The sequence below is a fragment of the Lycium ferocissimum genome, chromosome 2 (genome assembly GCF_029784015.1).
Source record: "Lycium ferocissimum isolate CSIRO_LF1 chromosome 2, AGI_CSIRO_Lferr_CH_V1, whole genome shotgun sequence".
NCBI classification, from domain to species: domain Eukaryota; kingdom Viridiplantae; phylum Streptophyta; class Magnoliopsida; order Solanales; family Solanaceae; genus Lycium; species Lycium ferocissimum.
In genome coordinates, this window is record NC_081343.1 from 66,758,108 (window position 1) to 66,784,139 (window position 26,032).

General features: G+C 34.8%; 4 protein-coding genes and 2 pseudogenes across 7 annotated transcripts; 2 read left to right on the forward strand and 4 right to left on the reverse strand.

Moving 5' to 3' along the window:
* Positions 1-554: 554 nt before the first annotated feature.
* Positions 555-3,394, reverse strand: LOC132046949 (protein LYK5-like). The gene has a single exon (XM_059437800.1). It carries the CDS (start codon positions 2,835-2,837, stop codon positions 990-992), a length of 1,848 nt encoding a protein of 615 aa, XP_059293783.1. The 5' UTR covers positions 2,838-3,394; the 3' UTR covers positions 555-989.
* Positions 3,395-4,345: 951 nt separating this feature from the next.
* On the reverse strand, positions 4,346-6,580 carry LOC132046948 (lysM domain receptor-like kinase 4). Its single transcript, XM_059437799.1, has one exon. The coding sequence runs from the start codon at positions 6,434-6,436 to the stop codon at positions 4,499-4,501; it is 1,938 nt and encodes a 645-aa protein (XP_059293782.1). The 5' UTR covers positions 6,437-6,580; the 3' UTR covers positions 4,346-4,498.
* Positions 6,581-8,241: 1,661 nt separating this feature from the next.
* Positions 8,242-11,899, forward strand: LOC132046950 (uncharacterized). 3 transcript variants are annotated; one of them, XM_059437801.1, is made up of 8 exons: positions 8,242-8,539; positions 8,647-8,739; positions 9,619-9,697; positions 10,185-10,275; positions 10,476-10,515; positions 10,598-10,732; positions 10,884-11,021; positions 11,369-11,899. In XM_059437801.1, the coding sequence occupies exons 1-8, from the start codon at positions 8,325-8,327 to the stop codon at positions 11,640-11,642; spliced, it is 1,065 nt and encodes a 354-aa protein (XP_059293784.1). In that variant the 5' UTR covers positions 8,242-8,324; the 3' UTR covers positions 11,643-11,899. The 3 variants fall into 3 exon arrangements, with proteins under 3 accessions (XP_059293784.1, XP_059293785.1, XP_059293786.1); XM_059437802.1 differs by having other exon boundaries at positions 10,197-10,275; XM_059437803.1 differs by lacking the exon at positions 9,619-9,697 and having other exon boundaries at positions 10,169-10,275.
* On the reverse strand, positions 9,139-9,219 carry LOC132048430 (U2 spliceosomal RNA; annotated as a pseudogene).
* A 2,201-nt stretch (positions 11,900-14,100) lies between the features above and the next one.
* LOC132047880 (probable vacuolar amino acid transporter YPQ1) lies at positions 14,101-20,160 on the forward strand (annotated as a pseudogene).
* On the reverse strand, positions 19,888-25,487 carry LOC132046951 (probable galacturonosyltransferase-like 1). Of its 2 annotated transcripts, XM_059437805.1 has the most exons (4): positions 24,321-25,487; positions 23,958-24,006; positions 23,885-23,923; positions 19,888-21,188 (listed from the first exon to the last, which is right to left on the reverse strand). In XM_059437805.1, the coding sequence occupies exon 1, from the start codon at positions 25,408-25,410 to the stop codon at positions 24,322-24,324; it is 1,089 nt and encodes a 362-aa protein (XP_059293788.1). In that variant the 5' UTR covers positions 25,411-25,487; the 3' UTR covers positions 19,888-21,188; positions 23,885-23,923; positions 23,958-24,006; position 24,321. The 2 variants fall into 2 exon arrangements, with proteins under 2 accessions (XP_059293788.1, XP_059293787.1); XM_059437804.1 differs by lacking the exon at positions 19,888-21,188 and having other exon boundaries at positions 23,331-23,923.
* Positions 25,488-26,032: the final 545 nt, after the last annotated feature.

The following is a 26,032-nucleotide window of genomic DNA, read 5'->3' on the forward strand; positions in this document are numbered from 1 at the left end:
TTTGTCTGGTAAAATATGACTAACCATATTTTGCATATTTGCTGTTCTTTTTTTATGAATTTAGACACAAATTCGGCTGGTCTAATTGAATATAGGGCTCATCCTTCTGGTTTCAGAAGTATTGCCCATCACATGAAAAAGATGGGACATCTCGTTGTTGCAGTTGTGAGAGAATGGAGATTAGTTGCTACTATACAACTGCTACATTTTTCATTTTGGGTTTTGACATGGTTTTTAAGGATGTAATGTGCATATCCGTCTTAGCAGAATGAATAGGAATATTATAAGACATGAATATTTTTTTTCTTGTTCTTGTTGAATGATGTTAGGATTTCTAATTTTGGTAGCCCGTAGATGCCAGATATCTGATACTTGATGTCGATGATGATAGGAAACTGTGTCAAGAGTGCTCTCTGCAATAATGGATATAAACTATATGGGTTCAATCTTAAGATTCTTAGCATTGCACCTATTATATTTTTAAAGGTTATATCTACTATTTAGTGCAATTTTAGCAATTTTTGACACATAAATTTATGCTCCGCATCAAAAGTTAGGGGTTCAATCGACCCCTACCTAGAGTGCTAGATACGCTAACTCATGAATGTCAACCCCTTTGTCTTGAGATACAAGAATTCTACGAAGGTTTAAATAAGAAAGTAGAGTAGCAAATTCCTTTGCTTATAGTTGAAAGACAAGCCTTAAATGAAGCAATTGAAGGAGAAAAGAATGCGAGACATATGCTCATTTTATCTATTTCCTAAGACACTTTACAATCACAGGTCGATAAAAGCTGTTATTTAACTTCCAACTTTCATTCATTTGTCTTGAAAGGGTGATCATCACATGCCTTAGACTCGAGGAAACAAATGAACAGTACAGAGGCCACAGCTAAGTCTAAACTTTAGAAATAAGAAACAAAAAGTTCACTGCAGGAACTAGTCTAAACATAACATATAAGCACTTAATCATTTTTTTTTCGAAGTTCTCTAGTTTTGTACATCTGACTGGATTTTGATTAAGGTAGATATAATTTCTGCTGCACTTGGTCTTCTTTCAGGTTCCGTCACCAAGCAAGCTACACACAGTTTCACCAATCGAAGCACGAGTTCAGTTTGTTGAATTATGTAACCAAGGGGGTGCTTGACTTGTAGCCTTGTATCTGTTAGTTCTTGAGTCTTAGATTGTTCATCCATAATTCCAAGCACTGTCTCTGATAAGAGTACTTCTTTTCCATCCTGCTCGAAAACTGCCCCTTTTCCTGTAATTATCTCCAACAGAACGATTCCAAATGCATAGATATCTATCTTGGGAGTAACCTGACCAGTTTGAAGGTACTCAGGTGCCAAGTAGCCATTTCTTCCCTCGGCGAATTTCATAGATGAACTTGCCTTTCCCTCACAGTCAGCTGATCTTGCCAAGCTAAAATTTGAAATCTTGGCCCTTAGATCTCTGTTAAGTAAGATTCTGTTACTGCTAATGTTATTGTGCACATAAGCTGGAGCTGTGAAGTTATGAATGTAATCTAGACCATCAGCGATATCTAAGGCAATATGAATTCTGCAGTTCCAGCTCTGAGCCTCCAGGTTATCATCCTTGAAAAGCCATTCTTTTAAAGATCCATTTTCCATGAACTCAAAAACAAGATAGGATAATTGATGATGCTTACATACACCAGTGAGGCTGATTAAATTGAAATGATTGATCTTTGCATGGAATTTAACCTCTTTAGATATGTCTGTCCTCATCTCCTTGATGGCCAGCAGTTTTCCTCTAACGACCCCTTTATAAACATAATTACTAAGTCTTCTTCGCGAGCTGAAGTTTTCAGTTGCAGCCACCAGTTCTTCAAATTCATAGACTTTAATCATTTGATCCATACCAACTATATTTTCCAGGACATGTTCTGGTAAATTCCAGTTTTGTTTCCCTTCTCTTCCTTTCCCAAGCACTTCACATCTTTCGTTCTCCTTTTTGTGTTTTAAGACAATGAACAAGGTAAAACAGAGGACTGCAAGGGAAACACCAATTCCTACCCCAATAAAAAGACTGATGTACGATATTTTGTGCTTAGGGTAAAAGATTTCAGTCTGTGCTCTCTTAATAGTCCTTGTTTGGAAGCTTGAAGGTTCTTTTGGTAAAGGAATCAATATAGTTGTGAAAGGATTAAGAACTGAATTTTCAGATAATCCATTTGCATATGCTGTACTTTGACCACTGACACTGAACCGCGCGCTAATGGTAGAAACGTTGCCCCCCCAAGTAACCAAATAAGTTACCAGATATTTCACACCATTTCTTGTTTGATCCCTTGTAGGACAGGCACATCTGAGTGGTACCCGCAAATTTAGACCCAGAACCAGATCCAGTGTATTGTAGATATTTTCATGTACAAGGGCACTGCAAGTAGACAACCCCTGATACGTGTTGTTCGCGATAGTAAAATAGGTATCATATTTGCTTGGTATAACATAAGAGGTGTCAGCCCGATAATACTGACCTGAACATGAACAATTTACTGGAACTATAAGTTCTTGGTTCTGATCCAAGAATTCAGACCTTGAGATGTTGTTGATGTGGAAAATCTCATCAGGGTCCGAAGATAGGAGTTTTGAGATGGAAGAAACTGAATTATAAGGAGTGTGTGATCTAAAAATCAGGAATGCTCGACAGGAGTGCTTTTCACCATTGCAAGAATACAGAAACGAAGCTGTAGTTCCTGTCTCATTGATTCCTTTACAACTCATGACAGTATTGCCCGTATAATTTTGTTGGGCATAGATAATTGAAGCTACAATGGTGAAAATTATGAAAACGATAAGCAGAAAATCACCCATGGTATGCTATTGGCTCAGAGTGACCCAATGGCATCTGAGAAAGTTGAGGAATGGTTACTGTAATTCAAGTGAAAACATAAAATTTCTTCAATGTAAAGTCAAAACATCATATGTCATTGACATATGAAGCCACCACATTGATGCAGACCACTTATGAAGTGAAGCAATATTCTAGTTAAATGACCTTTTCATCTAACAACTATTGCAGCCTTCCACATTTGACAACTATTAAACAATTAGCATATAACGGAAGTTTGAAAACGGTGATTCATGCAATATTTGCAAATTGCACTATTGTCTAATACAATTTGTATTGCATCATCAACTGTTGACCTTGCTTGATGAGAGGGTCTATAGTGTGTAATTTTTGCTTTATATAGTCTTGCAAAAAACTAAGATGCAGCTGCTTACAAAGGTGTTGTCCATCATAAGTTGAGGAATAAACAATTTATCCTGAAAATTGAATATGCCACAATAAATTGTTTACTTAAGCAAACTAAGATAGCAGGCTGTAACTTGATCACAAACTTAATCTAGACAACAACTACTATGCTCAATTCTAAGCAAGTTGGATCGACTATTTGAGTCCTCATTGTCCATATTACTCCATGTAACCAGATTTTAGTCAAAAATTGATCACAACTTAATATACCAGTCGTAAATCATTTGATTACAAGAAGCTGAGTATATGTTAATCGCATTATCCCAGGGATACTTGCTTTCTATTCAAGGGCCAAAAAATAAACAATAAGAATAATAATACTACTAGCCTGTTGGCCTTTTTAAACAAGTCAAATTAGATTAAATTAAATAAGTAGCCAGCCGGCCTTGCCTTCATTTTGCTCCCAGATATGTATTTAATCATCGGGTTTGAATGCTACTAGTCAACGTTTCCACTTTTATCATCTTCTTGACCATGTACCCATGCCATCATCATCATCATCATGTGCAAAAGCCTTCATATACTTTATGGTTATTGATCAGTGAATTCTAGAACTCAACGATGATTTTATTAATAATTAGTTTTCAGCCGGCTAGACTAGTCAATGTTGCGGCATCAGTAGGAGCATACAAATAGGTATATTCCTTCAATCAGTTATCTTCTGCTTGATACTTGATTGATTTTCAGCTGAACCTACAGCTTCAACATGACTTTATAAAACAGGTTACACAGCACACAATTGCTTGTTAACCTGTTGTATTCACAAGTTGTATAGCTACGATCAGTATGAGATTCAAAAAAAAAAAAAAAAGACAGGGCCAGTGATCCATTGTCACTGTAAAGTGAAGCCACCAAGTTGCCGCCTTGATCCATGGTAGGTTTATTCCTGTTTCATATATTGTTTGAGAGGTTTACCAGTTACCAGGATCTTTATTATGTAGAAAATCCCTTTGTTTATTAGTTAAAGCTAGGACGTGTTTACCGCCTTGAATATACCTGGAGCATAAGGAGGACTACAGGCATTACACAAAACAAGTAAGAACATAACTAAGAGAACTCAAGTGGCTTGAGTGAAATCTTAAACTGAATGGTGCAGTAGCTCTTAAGTATTCATAAACAAGGTAACAACATTATGCACATAGCAAATCGTGCTAGACGTGGGAGGAGGAAACCCCAAAGGAAAAAAAAAACACAAAAAGAAAATCTTACAATCATTGATCTAGGGCAATCTATGTGGTGATCCAGAAGTGCTAAATGACATTTCCCAAGAGTGTGTAGCTGTCATAATTCTTGAAAGAGATTGGGCAATCTCATCTGTACTAGGGCGACGTGAAGGATCTTTTCTTATGCAGTTATCGATTAATCTGACCATGGCAATGGAAAGTTCTGCAGGGTACTTCCCTTGAAGAGAAGGGTCGATGAAGTTGCCCAAATTCTCCTTTGCTTCTTCGTCATGAAGCACGGGGATCAACACCTCAGCCAAGTGTGTATTTGAGCCTTCATATAAAGCAGAAACCTCTTTCCCAGTGAGAATCTCCAGCAACAGAACTCCAAATGCATAAACATCTAGCTTTGGGGACACTAGCCCATTCTCCAAATACTCAGGTGCCATGTAACCTTGGGTCCCAATTATGTGCCTTGTCAAGGCAAACTCTCCTTCTTGTCCATCCGCTGACCTTGCTAGACCAAAATTCGCAATCTTGGCTCTTAAATCACCATCCAGAAGAATATTACTACCGTTTAAATCCTTGTGAACATGAGGAGGGGATGTGTAGCTATGCAGATAGTTAAGCCCTGTGGCCACATCAAGAGAAATCTGTACTCTTTGTGTCCAATTAAGTGACCTTTGATCACCATCATGGTGGCATATCCAATCACTTAATGCTCCGTTGGCAGCATATTCATAAACAAGATACCAGTGGCCATCATGAAAACAAATTCCTGAGAGACTAATAAGATTAAAATGGTTGATCTTGCTCAACAAATTAATTTCCTTGGATACATCACCACTAATTTTCTTTATAGCAGCAAAATCCCCATTGATCTTGCCCCGATAAACAGAACCCTTAATCAAACATGTAGGACTGAAATTTTCTGTGGCTGCTTTAACCTCTTCAAACTTGTAAACCTTAACAGATTGAGCTATGCTTGATAAACTTTCCAAGAACTCCTCCGATTCATCTTCAACTTTCTTATTCAACGGTTTCTCAACTGCTTCAAAGCTTTCAGAAACAAACTGTGGATCAGCTTTCTTTTGCCTTTTCCTGAAGAACAAGAAGAAAATAACCACCCCTAGAAGAGACACAGCGACAAGTCCTCCAACAACACCAGCCACAATATATTTCCAAGTTTTCTTCGAGCTGTTATCTGGTAGAGGTACACCAGGTGGTGTCGATGTTGTCGAAGGAGGTGGTGGTGGAGAATTTCCTACAACTTGGGAACTCAAAGGTGGATTCAATAAAGGAACTAATAGAGTAGTATTTGGAAAGATAGTAGGATCATCTAGTGATAGTCCATTGGCAGCAAGAGTTGGATTTGTACCCGCCCCAAATTTATCACTAATGAGGGAAACAGATTCACCAGAAGCAATCAAATAAGTAAGCAGATATTTTGTACCATCATCAGTTTGGTTCTTTGTAGGACAAGCACATCGTAGAGGAACATTAATTCTTGAACCAAGAATCAAATTATTAGCTTGTTCATTGTTCTCAGCGCTGATAGCATGGCAAGTTGACAACCCTTGGAGGGTATTAATTGCAATGTTTAAGTAAGTATCATCCTTTCTAATAACATAAGATGTATTTGACTGGTAAAACTGACCTGAACAAGAACAAGTAACAGGAACAAGAACCATTTGATTTGCATCAAAGGTAGCATTTTGAGAGACTGAATTGAGTTGAGAGAGTTCTAAAGGGTTAGCACCCAATAGAGAAGAGATTGAGGACACTGAACTGAAAGGCGGTTGAGATCTGAAGGTCAAATAAGATTGGCAAGTACGGTTAGGTCCATTGCAAAAGTAGCCAAAAGCAGAATTGGAGGTCTCTTGGCTATTACAGGCATTTGTTCCTGTTCCAAAGTAAGGCTGTTGTGCAAGAATTGAAACAGCGGAAGAAGCAAGAATAACGGTAAACACACAGATGAAATGAGAATAATTCATTTTCAGCTTAGAAGTTCAAGAAACTGTCGTTTGTATAAGCATTTAAAAGTCGGAGACAAATGATGAAACACCAACGCGGGATAATAATGTTTTGAAGAATTGGAGATTGGAGCTTTTAATTGGAAGAAGAAAAATTCAACGTGAATGCGTGTAGGAATATTATGTGAGAAAAGAGAAGACAAGGTTTGTGGTAAAAGTCAAACAAGAATAATGGATCAACCGCGAGATATATTAGTATTTAATCACTAAATCATTTGGTAGGTTGACCCTTCAAAATTAAATATTGTGTCTCCTGCCAGACCCATCGCTATTGGACGGGTACACAATATACAGATGAATATATCTAGCTGCAAAAAAAATTAGGCGTTCCATGTGGACATTCCGAAAAACCGGAGAATGATTAAAACCCACAGCCTTTTTTCAATTTAAAAAAAAGGATTGAATTCTTCGTTCGTGATCTTTATGATATCTTTATCTTTTTTAATAATTGTGGTATTTGAGTTAGCTTTAAAACATTTTGAGATTAAATGCAAAGGATAGCTATTACCTTAGTGATCTCTGTTGGTTATCCAAAAAAGGTGGATGTTCAAGTCATGTTGTAAAGTTAAAAAATAAAAGGAAAATCACTTCTAATTATTAGGGGTAGGGAGGAATTTAAAATAAAAAAGGAGGAAAAATCCAAGAGTTAAGCAACAATGGAAAGAAATGGAGAAGTTGGTATTGGTAAGAACAGTCACTAGCTGAATTTGCAAAATCTATGAAAGTCAATGCACTTCTCTCATCTATTTTGCTTGTCATATTTGTTTTTGGACCCTCCTAAAAAAGTATTAACTAAAAAAGTAATTTGATCATACTGCTCTTATTTATCTTTTTATCTTCGTTTAATCTACTATTTCTTTCGCATATTAATGCCTCTCTACATTTATTAGAGTAAAGAAAAGGTGAAAATTGATAATTAATTATATTTTAATTTCTTAAAATGATAAATATTTTGATCAGTTTATTTTTAGTAAGTAGCATGATAACCAAAATGACATGCTTATGCAGTATATAGGAGTTATTTTAGTATGCGAGAAAGCGTGTGTAGAGCAGCTCAACAAAATTGACCGAAGCCTCTAGAATCTAATTGGAGGACTCAAAAGACCAAATTAAACAACTACAGATACTATTCATAAAATCAGCACTTGACTGGAAATTTTGTCCAACATATACTACTAATTTGACCCATTCAAACCTGTTGGAAAACTTTGCTAATTCAAAAATGTTTAGTGAGTAGTTAGTTACAAGAGTTGAGAAGTCCACTGAATAGGATTTTACCCGGAAAGACTAAGGGATAATAGTTGGGCTTTCTATTGAGGCCGATTAGCTTCATTTTTTGCGCGGATTGGCCTTCTTTTGTGGGGTCTTTAAATTTTTATCTTCATTGAAAAGTATTAAAATATATTTTGAGTAGTGCTCAATTGGAACCCCAACTCAATTAAAAAAAAATTACAAGGCAAGACTTTTTTGAGTGGTGCTTCGAACCGACAGCATTTTAGTTATATAATCGAAAGTTCGCTTTTACAAGAAAACTTCGTTCTCGTGATAAATTCTATGAATTTCATTTCGATAAGCATAGATTTCTATGCCTTGAGAAAATATAATCATTTTTTACTCTATTAAGTTTCGAACCCAGAATCTCAAAGTATTTTCAGCCACTTTTTTAAGCAAGTGCGACAATTAAAGACAAGCGAATTACACAAAAATTAAAGACCAGTCTGTATGAAGGAAATCGTGGAAATTGGCCGATTAGCATCAAGTCATTGATACGGGCAATATTATTAAGCCCAAAGCGCATTTAGATGGGCTTAGAGCATTTTGTTTGTTCAACGGAGCGACACTATCTGAAATGGAGATTTGGCGGCTACCATATCAACCGGCCGTTATTCATCTCCGGCGGGGTCAAACTTCCGGAATATACTCTATTAAAACGCTACCATTTCCCCTCTATATTAAATGCAGTCAGGGTAACGAATCGAGCAGTAAAAAACCCGATTCAATGTTCATTCTGGGGATGGGTTTCGTAGGAAAATTCTTGGCTGCAGATTTGAAAAGCAGTGGATGGTAAATAAAGATTCTATTTATCTCTTTTCCTCTTTTTTTACTAGTTGAAGTTGTGAAAGAAGCGGGCTGTTAATATATTGGAGAGTGATCATTTGTTTATTGCGTAGGGAAGTTACAGGAACTTGTACTAGTACTTCCCGGAAAAAGAAATTAGAGGAAATGGGGTTCCATTCTCTCATATTTGACTCCAATGAACCACTGTGAGTTCTCTCTGACTCTCTCTTATTCATGTAGGTTCATTGGTCAGAATGAAGTCCTATAGATTCACTATAACTCATCAAAGCAGCAACTTTATTAACATAATAAATCATTTTGTTGCTGTAAATTTTGTCTAAAGTTGAATATTGATCAACTCGTCTGGCTGCAACTAGTCATTTTTTGTATGCCGCATAGAGTATCACACTCGGGATAAGTGACTGCCTTAGGGATTTTAATGTACATGACTAACTGCTACCGGACAATAGTCAATGGCAAGCGGGCCTGATATGGGAAAAGACATACTATAATGAAAAATGCAGGAGAATAGTTGAATTCTAGAAGGCTAAGAGAAAGAGGCAAATCATGTAGCTTTATTTAACTAGGTAAGTGTTTAAATGATCAATGGTTTTCAAATTGGTTGAGAATGAGAAGTTTTCAACAGATACTACACTTGATCTTAGCCAAAAGGCTGAGAAAGGTATCATCAGAAATGTGAAACGAAGACTTTAATTGCCAAGAACTCTTAAACCGGTTACTGGTTCTCCTTTTGTGTTTACTTTCCTTTGTTTAGCAAAATATTTATGCATTACAGAGGACTTACATGAATAAAGTGAACAATGGATTTTCTTCATTAAGGAGCAAACTGAGTCTCTTTGGGTTCAGTTCTTCTCTCATTGTTTCTGTAATAGTTACTTTCTTTCAAATAAGGTCAAAATTAGGTCATTTTTCTTATATGTCGACTCATGTGTCCACTGATTTCTAGTCTAGGGCGTAAGTGTGTGGGTCACATATCTAAACCTCCATATTTCTAGATGGTTTTATATAAGCAATGTTCTTCCTATCTTTCCTGTTCTGATAAGTATTTCTGCTCTATCTTTCAGACATGAGGTCCTCGATATCATGAAACTCCACTCACATCTTCTTATCTCCATTCCTACAGTTTTGGGTGTTGGTGATCCGGTAAATTTGCCCGATATTATGCTGCAGTTTTAGTAACCAATATGACATGCATAGGCTGTGTCAGTTGTAGAGACCTCCCATGTCAACATTTTTATTGGTGGGTGTTAATTGTATACACTCTTTAACGACCTTTGCTGTCCCGACAAGGAATGAACTATGAGATAAAAGTAGAAGTTAAAGTAGAGAAGTTAATTATTGTTTCTTCTGAATGTTTTTCCTTAATTATTTTTTCTTTAGGCGTTAGAGTTCATCTTCCTAGGGATGTTTTTATATTAATGCTTAGCAGTTGGCAATGTCTTTAAATTGAACACTGTTAACTTTTGAATCTCACAATAAGATACTTCATAGGCAGAAGTCATAAAACTTGGGATTTTCACTGTAACTGTAAAATATGGATGGGAGATGTATGATATCATGAAAAATTGTAGGAGAAGTTTTTAAACTTATTTTTCTACTTGCTTCCATGTCTAGTAATAATGGTGTGCAGTGTGCACTGCAGATGCTTCGGCATAAGGAATTGCTGAAAGAAAGACTAAAGGGTGGTAACCTCCAGTGGCTTGGTTACTTGTCATCAACAAGTATGTCTTTCTTTCACAGATGCTGCAAGAAATTTTTTATTTCTTTTGTTCTAAATGTCTTATTTAGGTTTATTCCCTGCATAAACCAAAGTTTATTTATCTGTATTGCTATATGGTAGAATTATATCTTTAAAGAGACTGTAGTCACAAAGTATGTTACTGAGTATTGACAAGAGAATATATTCCGTTTGCACTGATAGGTGTTTATGGAGACTTCAGTGGTGCATGGGTTGATGAAGAGTAAGTCTAAATTAACCAAACTTTTAGATATCTTAGTGCATTCGTAGTAGTCATCTCAGAGTTATGCATTATCATATGACAGGTTTCCCCCAAGGCCGACAACTGAATCGGCTAGAGCAAGGATGGCTGCTGAAGAAGGATGGTTACATCTGGCTTGTGATGTGGGGGTCACTGTCCAAATATTTCGACTGGGTGGTATATATGGTCCTGGTAGAAGGTTGTGATACATATATGTAGCTCTAATGTGTTACTCTAATTGGACATTGCAATTGTATTTTCTCGAAGTATGTTACAAGCAATCACTTTGTCTGAGGAAGCACTTCTGATTTAATTTCTTACTGATTTCCTTTCGCCGTCATATTATGCAGTGCTGTTGACACCATTCTCAAGCAGGAACCTTTGTCGAAAAGTCAGAAGATGAGATTTTCTAGGCATTATACATCACGTATTCATGTTGCTGACATCTGTCAGACACTCAAGGCAAGCATTCAGAGGCCATCTGCAGGGTACATTCTACAATGCTAAGGCTCTTTGCTTAATGCTTACCCTATTAGATTGTCTTCAATAGTAAAATTACATGCTTGTGTCAATGAAGCTTCTCTCCCCCTTTTCTTTCCCAAGTTAATTTTTTTTTTTTTACTTTTGCGTTGATCTATTAAATTTTGCCTATGAAGTAGGTAATATTTTGACTGTTGTAGTAGTGTTTAGCTCACTTGTGTATTTGCTTCTGCTTCTGTAGTTTCTATGTGCAGTCACTTCCAGGTCATTTTGATGAGATTACTTTTCAGCTTTCTGTTTAATTAGCTTCTTAATGTCATCTTTAATCAATTGATTATCTGGTTTGGCATTTCAGGAAGATGTACAATGTAGTTGACGACGATCCTGCTCCTAGGGAGCAGGTATTTAAGTTTGCTCGGAGCTTGGTTGAGGAGAAATGGCCAGGCCACTTAACCTCCAAAAGCTCCGCTGAAGAGGCAGAGTCTCTAATTCCGCAAGGAGCTTCAAGAGGAGCGAAGCGAGTGTCCAATAAATGCATTAAAACAGAACTGGGAGTGAGACTGCTTTACCCTACGTATGAATCTGGATTGCGGAGCATCATTGAGCGCATGGAGAATCCGTTTGGCTAATGTTGATTAGGTCCCCGTGTGCAATGGCTCCAAAATAGAAGGCCATCATGAAATCTTTCTGATGTATCCAATTGACTTTAATGTTTACTGATGTCAAAGGAATAAAGCATTGAGGATTAGGAGGGTTACAAACATGTAGAAGTAATTTTGTAGACGTGATTAATCACAGAATCCGGAAATTCAAAAAGAATATTTGCAAGACAACTTGTTATACTTTTTATTTTTCAAATACAAATGTACAGATAATAAGACAGTGATATCAGATCTGACATGGTTGGACAATCAAATCATTACGTCATTAAACGCATTCCACATTTATATTACAATGAGATATACCATGGGACATACGACGATCGACTGTTCTCTTGTTGACTTTCTTTCAAAATTTGGAAAGTAAATATAAATACTATAGTTCAATTTGGAGTTTGGGAAATTTCAGAAATTAAAGTTGAACTTGTATTGCATTTTGGTTAAAACCAAACTACGTTAAAACATTAAACAAGAGGACAAGGGAATTTCCAGATTCATTTTGCTATATTACCTGTGATGAGATATACTTTCATGATATTTTATACCTTTAATTATTAATTTTTAATTTTGGGGCCCATTAATCGTTTCCCATATAATCACATTAATTGACAAATTGTAACTACTAACATTTTACTGTTCTTCTCTTGTAGAAAGTCACTTTCGCGAAGAAAAAAATTAAATTAAATCTAATATTCCATTTCTTTGAATTATCATAGATACAGTAAATATAAATAATAATATGGTTCAATTTATATGACGATGGTTTGAGCGGGTATTGGATATCCATCTCAGAAATTAAAGGCAGTTGAGATAAGTATCACTTCTTGTTGTGAATTGTCACAATTTGTAGATAGGGCAAACAAGTGTAAATGATATGGACATGTGTCAAAGTCATCTGATCCCACTAGCTGCGGCCCATGTTCACCGCATATATGAAACCTCTTTTGTCGCTATATTATCCCAAGTGTTTTTACAGATCAATTAATTTGTTTGAAGGATAATGATGAATTGCCCCATTCAACTCTTCTGTCTTCTGTGCCGTCCCATACTGCGCTGCTCATCATTTCTCGCGTCAGGTGGAATACAGGTCGTTTGAACTGATTTATTGGGTTTTTCTTAGCGAATTTATAGCAATCACGACTATTTATGTCTTCAATTATAGCCTTTTGTATAGGTTGGGTGCTTTTTTAAGGTCATAAGTGCTCGCTTGAGGCGGCAGACTTAAACGACTTAGGGAGCGAAGCAACTTCTATTATCCATCGTCACGAAGGGAGCGAAGCAACTTCTGTTATCGATCGTCACGAAGGTTGATGAATTCTCTATCTCCGCAGCCTAAAAATCACTCCAATGAATGCAAAGAATAAATCATAACCCTAACAGTTTTGAAAGGCTTTATTAGTGCGCGTCTTCCAACACCCATAGTAATTTTTATATGGACAGTGTTAGAATTAAAAGCTGGATTAACTAATGAGCCTTGTAATTAGTTAACACCCCGTATAAGTATACTAAGCCCAAAAACCATTCTTTTCCAACAGTATGTCATGATTGTTACTCCTATGGTTCAAGTAAAATTAGTTTAGATTAGAATGAATTAAGTAATAGGTCATAATCTGATTTCTCAATTCAACTTGACAAGTTGAGATAAGGTTTCACTTTAATCAATAAAAATAGACATATAGTGTGCGTGCACTTCTGTATAATTAAATAGCGTTTATGATATACTCCCTCCATCTAAAAAGATTATCTTAATTTTCTTATTAGTTTGTCCCAAAAAAGTTGACACATTTCTATATTTAGAACAATTTAACTTTATGAGATGATTTACACCCACATAAATATCTAAACCTTATTTTGAATCACATATTTCAAAAATATTTCTTTATTTTTTAAATTTTTTATCAAGTCAAATTAAGATAATCTTTTCGTAAGTATATTCTTTAAAATCAACTCATGGAAGGTACCCAAAAGAGAAGTACTGTAGCATGGTACGCGAGCCAAAATAACCAGTGGTAGGCTTTTGTTTTTCATATAAAAAGCGAGGTCCGCGTACCCTGGCACGAGGAGTAATATATTTTTAAGTAGGTGCAGACTGAATTAATGTTGATAAGTATAGTAGCAAATATTGTACAACCAGGATTGAGAGAATGAAAATTACCACTCCCTCCATCTCATATTATTTAGTCACTTTCTTTTTTGCACGTCTATTAAAAAATCATAAATAAAACATGTATTTTACTTATTTCTCTCCAATAAATACATTCTAATTAATATTGACTATTTTCAAGGATATTTAATACTAAGGGTAAGATGAGAAAGATTTAATTAGTTTTATCTTGATTTTGTAAATTGGATAAGTAATTTGGGACATATATTTTTAATAATGTGGCCAAGTAATATGAAATGGAGGGGGTAGTTGAACTTGGCCAATATGGCGTACCTAATTCAACATGATGCTTTCTATACATCCTATTACGGGAATAGTACGTATAATCAGAAAGGGTGTAGTCCATATACTGAAAACTAATGCCTGATGCTATTAAACAAAACTGGAAAATGCTATTTAAGCTATGTTGTATTTTAACATCTGCTGCATTCGAGCCCCATAGTTTCTGCCCCATATATTTAACGTTACTCATTGTTTAGAGTTCGTTTCAAATCTCTATATAGGTTCCGTATATATAAAAGTTTTTTTTTTCTTTTTCGAAAAGAGTTCTGAAGGTACGTACTCTATAATTTCTTTAAAATAAACATCTAATTATAAAAGATTACAATATCGGTAAATGCTTCAAGAAAATCTCATTTATGATACTTGATATCATGATTATAAGGAGCTACAGTATCATTTATGACATACTCCATGAAAATTGCAATAAAGAGGACATTAATGAATTTTTGGCCCTTTACAAAAAAAAAAAAAAAAGTTTTATGACCTTTTTATAAAAGATCTTCATTTTTTACATATAAAAGATCTGAAAAAACACATGAGAGATCTGAAAAAAAATATTTTACTATTCAAATTGTAAGAGGCCAAAAGATCTTATTTCCTTCTCCGTTCGTGGTCTGTCCGTTAGAAGTTGAACAATTAAATAAAATAAATCTTCTTCCTCCAACAATGCAAATAAAATAAGACACTGTATTAGTTAATATGAACCATTACGTTATAATATTGAAATTTGATATAAACGTCTTTCTGCTAACTATACAAAATCTTTACATTCCAAACAATGTTATTCTAAAAAAGGTAAGAGTAATATAATAAATGAAAGTATTATACTTCATTTATTTAAATCCTATCTATAGAATTCATTAAACTTCTTAGCATTCTATTAGTTATATTATACTACTAGGTACAAGGTATATTTTAAAATTTTATAACAGGGTCAGCCCAGTTACTGAAGGGCAAAAAAGAAAAAGTGGAGTCATATCGTTTCCATCGTGACTCATATTAGCTACTTTTCTCATTGAATTTCAGGGGCAGAAACGTAAAAGCAACAAAAAGGTCACAGACTCGAGGAGTCGAGAATGTATTTCTAGGTCTTCTTAGTCGAGAATGTATTTGTACCTTGAATATTTATATATATGTATCCCTCTTATTCTTCATTTGTCTAAAAAATTTATAGAAACTAGGAGAACTATTCCATAGATGCCACCAAAATTCAATAGCATACTGTGTTAAGGAGAATAAAGCATGTGTTGGTTGGGTGAATAGGTATTTTAAAGATTGTCTTTGCAATATATATATGCGTATGGTCCCTCACCTTTCACCAACTTCGATTCTTCATTTTTTCTTCTTGGTTGGGTTGTCGGGTCAGTTTCTTGATTAGTTTTACCTTTCATAAAAAATGTTAATTATAGAATCTTTTTAGAGATTTATTTTTCTTTTATTGAACCATAATCTCACCATTCTAAACATGTATTCGTTATGTTCGAGGCAGTGACATATTCAATCTAACAGGTTGCCTTCTCGAGCCTGCAACGGTGAGCTTTAAATACAATACGTATTATCATGAGAATAATTAGCATGTTTGGTTGAATGAATAGGTATTTAAAGATTGTCTTTCATCTTTTGGTTTTCTCTCTTCATGCGTTTGGTCTTGTAAATTGTACACAGCGTATGTTGGGACATAGTAATATTTTTTCCTTTTTTTTTTTTTTTTTTTAACGGTCTTTATTTTAATGGAACAGCTCTACACAACAACTACTATCATACTAGTGCTGCAAGTCTTGTACTACGATTATTTCTATAAGTGCTGGAAACGTAGTGATGACGACTCTAGCCAAGAGGTATAAGTCGTTTTCAAGTCTGTTCTGTGCTGATTAATTAATTTAATGACAAAATAAAGCGCTTAAAGATGATTTGATTAACTTAAATTAGGTAGAAGAAGTGAAGAAGCCATTGAGACCACAGAAACCAACAGATTCAGGGATTCCAATACCCGGTGGCACAGCAAGATCCGCATCACGCCGCATGGATGATTATTTTGAGATGTTACAACTAGCACCATTCTTGTGTCACAAAACAATATGTACTCCATTTGGTCAATTTATACTATAGTTTTACCTTAATTTGTTAATTCATGGTCACATAGTATAAAAAAAGGGTTTCTTTTTTTTGAGTGTTGAGATTTATTTTCTTTCTATTGAATGTATATCACATGTATATTTTGTGTATACACCATTTATACTTAATATACACATGTATTCGTTCATTCTTTTGAGGGTCCAAAAATGTAATTATCATAAAAATTAACTATAAGTAGTCAATTTTTTTGGTGAATTGGACTAATTTATTGAGCCTGCAACGGTGAGCTTCAAATACAATACGTATTATCATGAAGATAAAAATTTTTCAATAAACAAAGTACAATTAACAAATTTAAAAGCCTTTTTCTTATTGTTTTTTCCATTGCTTGAATTCTTCTTCATTTTTTTTTTTTGCCTTTTCTATCTGATGTCTCTCACCCTCTTTTTTTTTTCCCTTTTTTTCATATTGCTCTGTTATTTTCTTCTTCTTTGTTTTTGACCCAATCTGCCTTTCAAAAAGCAGAAACTTTACTCCTTTGTGCCTAATTGTACAAATCCACTCTAATTTTCTTCTCAGAATTTGCTCAATTTTCCCAAAGTTATTTCAATGCTTACTCATAGTATAAATTGAATATATAATAAAGAACTGTTAAAAACACACAGGCAAAAAAAAGAAGAGAATTAAGTAATGACATAGTAATATTTTTTCATTTTTTTTTTTTTAAAGATATATTCTCTGAAATTAACAGATTCTACAAACAACTACTATCAGGAAAACATGAGTTTCTAAGAAGAAAACCTTTTCTACGATTATTTCTTTTTTTAAGTGTTATTTTTATGGTCCTTTTTCTTTTTATATAACACTCTTGTAGTGATGACGACTCTAGCCAAGAGGTATAAGTCGTTTTCAAGTCTGTTCCAAACTATTCAATATCTATGTGCCAAAATGATTAATATATTCTATTGGCACTTCGCAGAAAGACTCCCAGAATAATAAACACTACTGGCCTTAAAGATGAACCATTGATTCACTTAAATTAAGGGTTGTGTTCTCTATTAGGTTTAAGAAGTGGAAGTGATTTTGGCCAATCACTCACCAATATGACTTTTGACTTCTCAGAAACCAACAGAAAAGACAATTCCAATATTATCCTGTGGTTAATGGGGCGGTGGCACAGCAAGATCCGCATCAAATTGCATACAGTATCTGGGCTGGCTTTCTTTACATGTTTATAACTACTTTTCTCTCAATTTTGGGTGGTTGCTTATTTTGAGATGTCATATCCAAATATTTTGAGATGTTACAACTAGCACCATTCTTGTGTCACAAAACAATATGTACATTACATATGTCTTTTATATAAGATTAATCACTTAACTTATGGTCAATTTATACTATAGTTTTACCTTAATTTGTTACTCAATCATGGTCACATAGTATAAAAAAAGGGTTTTCTTTCATTTTTGGCCCGTCAGTTGAAATTATTTACCGGCGCTAGCCAAAATATACAAAATCTATACCTGATTATGTATATCACATGTATATTTTGTGTATACAATATGTATATTTATACTTAATATACAAAACCTATACATTTGCTGACAATTATTCTTTTGAGCGGTCCAAAAATGTAATTATCCCATAAAAATTAACTATAAGTAGTCAATTTTTTTGTTGGATTGGACTAATTTATTGCTAAGAATATTTAATTATTTGGGAGCAGGTCTGCAAGATCATTGGCTGGGAGTTCAACCCCGCCATTGAGGTCGAATCTGAGGCCTATTGCAAGTGGTCCATCCGCAGTGGGACTTAACCATGACTACTCTTCAGATGATGACACAGTGGATGCACCATTAAATATTTCCGTTAGCCAACCAAAGCCTATCCCGCGATCTGTAAGTGAATCTCCTCCCCTAGATGTTTTAACTTTTATATTGACGTTTTAGTGGTGGTGTTTAGTGCAAGTTGAAGATTTGCTGCATGCGCGACTTGCTTATAATAATTGTGCACTTACTATATACACTGTGTATATATGAGAAAAGCATCCTATATTCGAGAGGGATTTCTCCTGTTTGTCCACTTACTATATGTATTGTGACATGTTGATGGTCCCGGTATATGCGAAAGAATCCTATCTTCTCATAGCCATAATGCCCAAAGTCAAGTCAAGAGGGATTTCTCCTTTTCTCGCAGAGCCTCAAGGGATCTGGAAAAATGCAAGTATATCACTCCTAAAATTCAAATACACAACCTAAAATGATTTTGAGTTGCATTTGTCGCTAATTCAGAATTTCCTTTGTCTAACAATTTATAAACTCCATAATAAAGAATTATTTTTCCATATTGGAATAATTTTTTGATGAAGGAATTTAAATTTAGTTGAATCCACTTTGGACCATATAGATTTGTTTTTTTTCTCTTAAGGGAATTCTTCTAAGATTTTTTTTATTTTTCCTGAGCTGAGATGGTAAATTTTGATAGTAGACGATTTTCAGGCAGGTTTTGGAGCGTTCTTAGCAACATCGTCTGGAATGCCTCACCAGACAAAGGCTTTAATTGTTGGATTTGGTGGAAGAAAACTGTTACAAGTATGTTCAGTAATTACACTTTAATGTCCTGAAACTTTCAAGGTTGATGTGTGACATATTCATTTCCTGGCAGGAGCATGGGACGGAGCACAGTGCGCTTGGCCAATGTTTGGGGTGGATGATGGCTGCTGTCTACATGGGTGGTCGGCTACCTCAAATATGGTTAAACGTAAGTCATGATATTTCAGAATATTACTTCAATAACATGCTAATCGTTAATGTTGAAGCCCTGTTTTGTCCAATGCAATATTGATGCAAAGTCATTGAACGTATTTCTTTGTTTGACAGATTAAGCGAGGGAGTGTCGAGGTAAATATTCCACAAAATCCTCTTCTGGAATTGTTTTGACTTGCATCTTGGGCATTACTGCAAAAGTCTAATGTGTTTTCTTTAACCACGCGCAGGGCTTAAATCCTTTCATGTTTGTCTTTGCACTCATCGCCAATCTCACTTATGTTGGGAGGTAATTTCCCCTTTTTTTACTCTGTACAGTTGGCACTTCAAATAATTCACGCCGTCTGTGTAAAAAGTTAAATCCTTCTTGTAAGTATATGAAAACTAATTCGTCACTAAAATGCATCCTACAACCTTCTAATTCATTTACTTGTTCTGTTTACGTGATGCAGTATACTACTTAGATCAACAGAATGGAGTAAGATTAAAGCCAATATGCCTTGGTTGTTGGATGCTGTCGTCTGCGTTGTGCTAGATTTATTTGTATCCTTTCGTTTCTCCCTAATTTCGGCGTAGCAATTTCTTGAAACACACATTTTATCTGTTTTTTTTATTTTTTTTATAGTACTAGTTTATTATTCAAACTGCTGAGCCTTAACACAACTATAGATCATATTACAATATGTCTACTACAAGTATTTCCGAAAGAATTCTTCCACTTGCAATGGCAGAGAATACGAAGGAGCATACAAGCACGTGAACAAGAATTGAAGGCAAATTGCGTACAGTACCTGGGCTGGCTGCTCTGCTTTACACCCTTTATAACCGTGGAACCAAATATCTAAATTCCGAAGACTTATGCGGCTCTTTCTCCTTGCAATCGATTCTTACATCCTTTTTTTTTTTTTTTTTTTTTTTTTTTTTGCCCTTTATAATTATTTTACTTGTGTCTTCTAATTAGTGATGAATTTCCGTATCAGAATCTTATTCTGAAGGTGTAGAACAATTTTGGAGAGGTAGCTGGTCGAAAATTAGATCTTTAGTACTCATCTCAAGTATGATATAGCTCTGGCATTTCTTATAGCACAGATACGTCTCACATAGTTTGAGATATTACATGCTTTTTAGATCTTTACATCACAGAGCTGTATCTCAATCTATAAAGGGACATATATTACATGCTTTTTAGATATTCACATCACAGAGCTGTATCTCAATCTATAAAGGGACATATATTACATGCTTTTTAGATCTTTACATCACAGAGCTGTATCTCAATCTATAAAGGAACATATTTGCCTCAAGATTTTGTCGTCATGAATCTAATTTTTAGTCTCAACTTAAAAGGTAAACAGATTACATGAATGGGGAATGGGGAACTCAAAAATATGATGAGAAGTTAAATAGCGGTTTTTTGTTATTGTTTTGTTTTGTTTATCAATTATTGCATACGGATCTAATTTAACGTAACTGAATAGCATGAAAGGTAAATGCATGCATCAAATTGAAGGGAAAAGAAGACAGTACCTCTGCACTGGAGGAGGAAAAATCAAGAAGTACTAGTTAATACTAGAATGGTCAATTAGTATACTCCCAACATATTTATATCACTAAACTTATGGAAGAGAAATTTATCCAGTTGAAACATGTGTTACTGGTTAAAGCTGAGGACTATGTGTGTTATTTCTGTCAAAAAAGTTTAAAAGCATAAGCAAAAGCTTGGGGTTCTAAAACTGTTTGTAAGTTATAACCAACTGCTCCCAGTGTTTATATTCAACCCCATAAATGACTTATTTTATCATAAAATGTAGTTAATTAGTGCACATATTCACCTTAATCTATGACTTAAACAAAATAAATAAGTATGGTTTAGTATAAATATTGGGGCACATTAAACTTTTACCAATGGTTGACCTTATCATAACTTACCCATATGAGCTTGTACAATAACTTCTTGACTCGAGATAAAAATCATTACAATAACTTCCCTGGAACTTTAATTTGGTAGAGTGACATTTGTGAAAGTACCGTCACAATAAGTATGAGATTTAATTCCTATCCTTCCATTTCTCAATGTAATAAATAAACAAAATGAAAAAGAAATATCTGGCAGGGGGTATGGCACAAAAATATCTGTTGACCGTCAAACTGAGGCAGGTTAAATTATGGCCTGCAAATGATCCGTGAACCTTATGGGCCTCTTGGTCCAGAAAAGCATCGTATCCTTAACTGCAACAAGGAAAACGAATTAATGTTGTCGTTTTGCTATCTGTGCATCTGTTTTCGCTCCTTGGGACGAAGTTATTGGTTTTATTGGCTAAGTGAATCCTGTCAATTCAAGAATGTCTCCATTAAAACGCGGAGTAGAAAAAATATCAAAGTTGAAGATAGCATTGCTAGCTTGTTCTTATCTGCATTCAACAATGTATGTACGCAAGCCACATGATTGCATGAACATGGTGCTGTCACAGCATGCAGTGACAATGAACAAATTGTTGACGTTTCAGTTTAAGTGTGTGATCCATCGGTTCATTTAATAGCTTTAATTGCGAGTTAAAGATGACACATTTTTATTTATTTAATTATGTCTTCAGCATGTCACGGCATGTGCACACTTGATTTTTTTTTTCCACGATCCAAGCATGTGAATTTTTTTATGAATATAAGGTGAAAGTGAGAATTATATTGAATCTGTGAGTTTGTCTGATTTGATACTATATATGCTAAAGTGTGTGACTATTTAATTAATTTTATAATCTAAAAACTTGAAAAATTAAAGAGCACACTTTATTGGTATTCACTGACCAATTAATTCAGACTCACACCGCGTAGGGTTCACTAAAAGGGGGGACCGCTCCCTATCAGGTTTTGTCCGTTCTCAGGATTTGAATTCAAAACCTCTTGTTAACAATGAAAGGATCTCATCCATCTCATCTCATCTCATCCCTTGATGAGAAAAATGACATTTTTATTCATTTACTTATGTCTTAAACATCTTCCATATGTGAGATCTGAAGAAAGTATTTATATAATCATCCTGATTAATTTGATAAATTCCCCTTTCTGTTGGGCTCCAAAATATGTTGGTATCCCAAAGCGGGATCAGGGGCATAAATTAAGGCTCAATAAGTTGCTCTAATTAGAAAGTTTGCCGACAAAATCTTCCATACACTTGCTCAATTAAAGCATGGTTTTGAAAGTAGTACTATAAATTAATTTGACTTCTAAAAGGCATATCATTAGAGCTTTTGACTAACGCTTAAATCGTGCTTCTCGTTGCCTCGTCTTTTATAACATCTTTTGGTAGTTACGAACTTAACGTACCAACTTCTGAAAGGACAGCACTTACATGATTCTTAATATGCAGTGGCTCAAACTCACTCTACTATATTGATTTGTTCAATTAAGAAGAAGAAAAATATTTCTGACATGCACATTCCTTGTGGATTTACAAATTTAGAAGCTTCTGGCAGATATCAGCAGCTCAAAGATCATGATTCTGCAATTTCTTCTTCATTTAAGTATATATTCTTAAACTCTTTTAAAAAAAAAAATATATATATATATATTCTTAAACTACTCTGCAGTAATCTACTACTCCGTATTATTTAGTATAAAGAATTAAAGTCATATTTGACAATGTAACTTCGTTACATAACCAATGTAGTTAATACGTTATAACAAGTTTTCTATTTTGTTGTCAGACTATCAAATTTGATTTTCAATAAACACTTACTCGTATTTGATTGTAGGTCAACTTTACATTACATTATGGAATAAAAAACTAAGCACAGTTGGTGCATAAAACTTGGAACTACAAAAAGATTACTTAATTAAAAGTTGAAAATATCCAAGTAGTATGTAGGGACCACCTGGTCCACATGATAAATCAATCCAGAATTTATGGAATGCGTCAAATGTGCAAAGGCTTTTTCAGAGAAGCTGCATGTCATGGTCATGTGGTTTTGTTTCTTTCATGTTCATATGCTTAAGCATCTACTTGGACTTGTCCCGCCAACACACTAATTAAAAGTTACTCTGCCGACACTTCTCTCCTTCTCTTTTTTCACTTTTTTTTTTCTTTTCTTTTTTTCTTTTGTGGTGTGTGTATTAAAAGGGAAAATGAAAAGAGAAAAAGGCCAATTCAAGAACTTAGAAGAGAAGAAATGGATATTACACTTGGATGAAATGAACAAATGGTAGTCTGTTTTTTCTTAGTTAATTTTATATATTGCTTAGAAAGGCCTAAAATGATGAGAAAGATGTGATTTAGAAAGATTTGCTAAATACTCTCTCCGCCCGGTAAAACTTGTCATGTGTCATTTTTCGAGAGTCAAGCTAGATTTGGTGTCGTTTTTAAATATATAAATTATATTTAGCTCCGATATAGTCAAATTGATTTTCGGAAAAGCATAACATGCCAACTAATTTGGGACGGAGGGAGTAGGACGTTTTACCGCATGTGAATTAACCCAATTTCTTCTAAAAAGTGAAGAAGAAGGGGAGAAAATAGGAACAGGCGGAGCTGAAGCAGAGTTTTTTTCCCAGATTTCATGCCACTTAAGCTAAGGTTTATTTGAATTTGAGAACAAAACCTCAGACTCACATAGTACTAACATTTATTACTCACCTAGTAATTGCTACCATACAAAGAATAAGTGTTTCTTAATTACTTTCAGTTTGAAAATGAGCAGGGTGGATCCGGAAATCGTATTATTCTTGCTTCATGTACATTTTCATTCATTTTTCTGAACAAGAAATCCATGAACTATTTAATACTACTAAGTAATTACATAGCAGCACTAATAGATGTTTCATCTCGTCCGTTCAAAAATAATACTCTAGCAAAATGCCAATGTAAAAGTCTTGGCTACTGTATAGTACTAGAATGAGTACTATAATCTATGAGAAATAACAACTCTTACCTTATCCCTTCCGGGGTCCCCCGTGAATAGAAACAAATTCTGTACATAACACAATCGAGGAGGATCTCAAGACATGCACAGATCTCTACTCTCGATCTCTTTTACTATAATTGCGAAAACACCTGAAATCATTAAAACAAGTATAGGACTATCAGACAACTTCACGAGTATATTTGGTTGAAGTTGAAAAAAAACGAGCATATAAAATTGAAGTTGAAAAAGAGTATGGAAATGTTAAAAAAACAAGTCGCACGATCTTATTAGATTGAGCGGGTTGATCAAATGGTCACTCAACTAATAATACTAGTTATTATATCATAAAGTCATCTTTCTTCTTGATTCCAATTTTCTTTAACAAAAAAAGTGATTTTCTGAGATAATAACTATTCAGTTGAGTGACAATCTAAGAAATCAACTCTTAGATTGGGTAACGTACCTTAAGACTCAAGAGTATAATGTGATTGCAGTAGATCATAAGGTGACCAGAGGGCATCTAACGGACAAGGGTGGTTCGCGTCGAGTCGAGCCCAAGGTTTTCCCTTTCCACTCCAATGCAACAGGCTAACCGGACCAGGGTGCAAATCCCTGCAAAGTCCACGAAAATTATCTCCACCAAGACCATGTTGGTTCCAACTATGATTAACTGGAGCTATATTTCCAGCAAAAACAAGCAGAAAAGGCGGTAAAGAACCCAATTCATAAATTCTCATTCTCTTTTGCAACTCCATCCACTCTACAATCTTAGTTGTATAATCACCAGCTCTCCATCTCACAAGATCAATAACCATAACACCAGTGTTAAAATAACAAGGCTTTCGAATTCGGTTCGCAAAAATTAAAGAAAGAGAAGGATTAGACCAAAAGGTGGGAGTGAAATAAGTAGTGAAATTTGCATTGCAATATTCAGGTGCTGCTAAAACAGAATCCTCTATTAGAGGCGTTGATGCTAATTTAGCAATGTCGTCTACTAGAACAAGGTCCGAATCGAGATAAACAACCTTGTTAAGGTATTTAGGAAGCAGATCAGCAAGATAATTACGTGCGTAATTTAAAGGACAATCTAAAGCAGAACGAATAGAGGTCGAAATTAGTCCTGCCACGGCTGCAATATCTTGGATTGGATAAATTGTGAAATGAAGATAAGGGAATGATTTTGTAATAGTAAGGTTCAAGTGTGCGGTTTCAGCAGAGGAAGAGGCAACGAAATGGAAAATTACATTTTCCGGGCAAGAAGAATGTTGTAATACAGAAAGAATAGCAGCCATTGAACCCCGAAGATAAGGTATATCAAGGGTCATAGCGACATGTACTGCATTTTCTGAAGAACTAATGGTAGAACAACTAGGGGAGTTGTAGAACTGTGGAGCTTCTTTAAAATGGAGATTGGAATTAGTCAAGGTGGAAGCAATAATACTAACATTTTGTGTCAATAAGGGGAAAATGATCAACAATAGGGAAAGCTGGGTGGTGTCCCTGGATCTCCCAAGTTTTGTCATAATGGAGCAGGGAGACAAGTTAACAAACATGGCACATAAATTTCCTGATATATCGTGTATCAGAACTTTCTTTGCCCCGCTTTATTATTTTATTATTTAGAAAGTACCGTAAGAATATAAGATATTTTATTCAGGAAGTGTTCACACAATTGGAAGTCAATTAGTCAAAGAAAAGGTGCGTAATATGATTTCCTACATACAGCACTTAGGAAAGTAACTACTGGAAATAAACTTTGAAAGGCCACTTACATTTGACTGTAGGAAGCTCGGGGTGATGAAACCGCAGTCAGCACGTAGTTCATGCGGGTCCCCTTTCTTTTATTGGGGCTAGAGGTCCTTTTCTTCCTTAATGGTTAACACCCCCCGCTCTCGTCGAAAAATTATATCGTATATATAAATTTAAAATTAAATTTTATGTACATATAAATGAAATTGAACTACCTTAATTTGATTTTTCGTGACTTTGTGTTCTTTATATTTTAATTTTTTTTAAATGAAAATTCTGATTCTGCCACCGTGAGATTTAAGTTGTAATAATAAAGCCTATTTGGCATTTGCTGCTCTTTAGTTCAGCCATCCGTGTGGGTTAACATGCACACCCTCGCTTCAGGCCATTCATATATTCAGCGGCAAAGACATTATTTATTTAAAG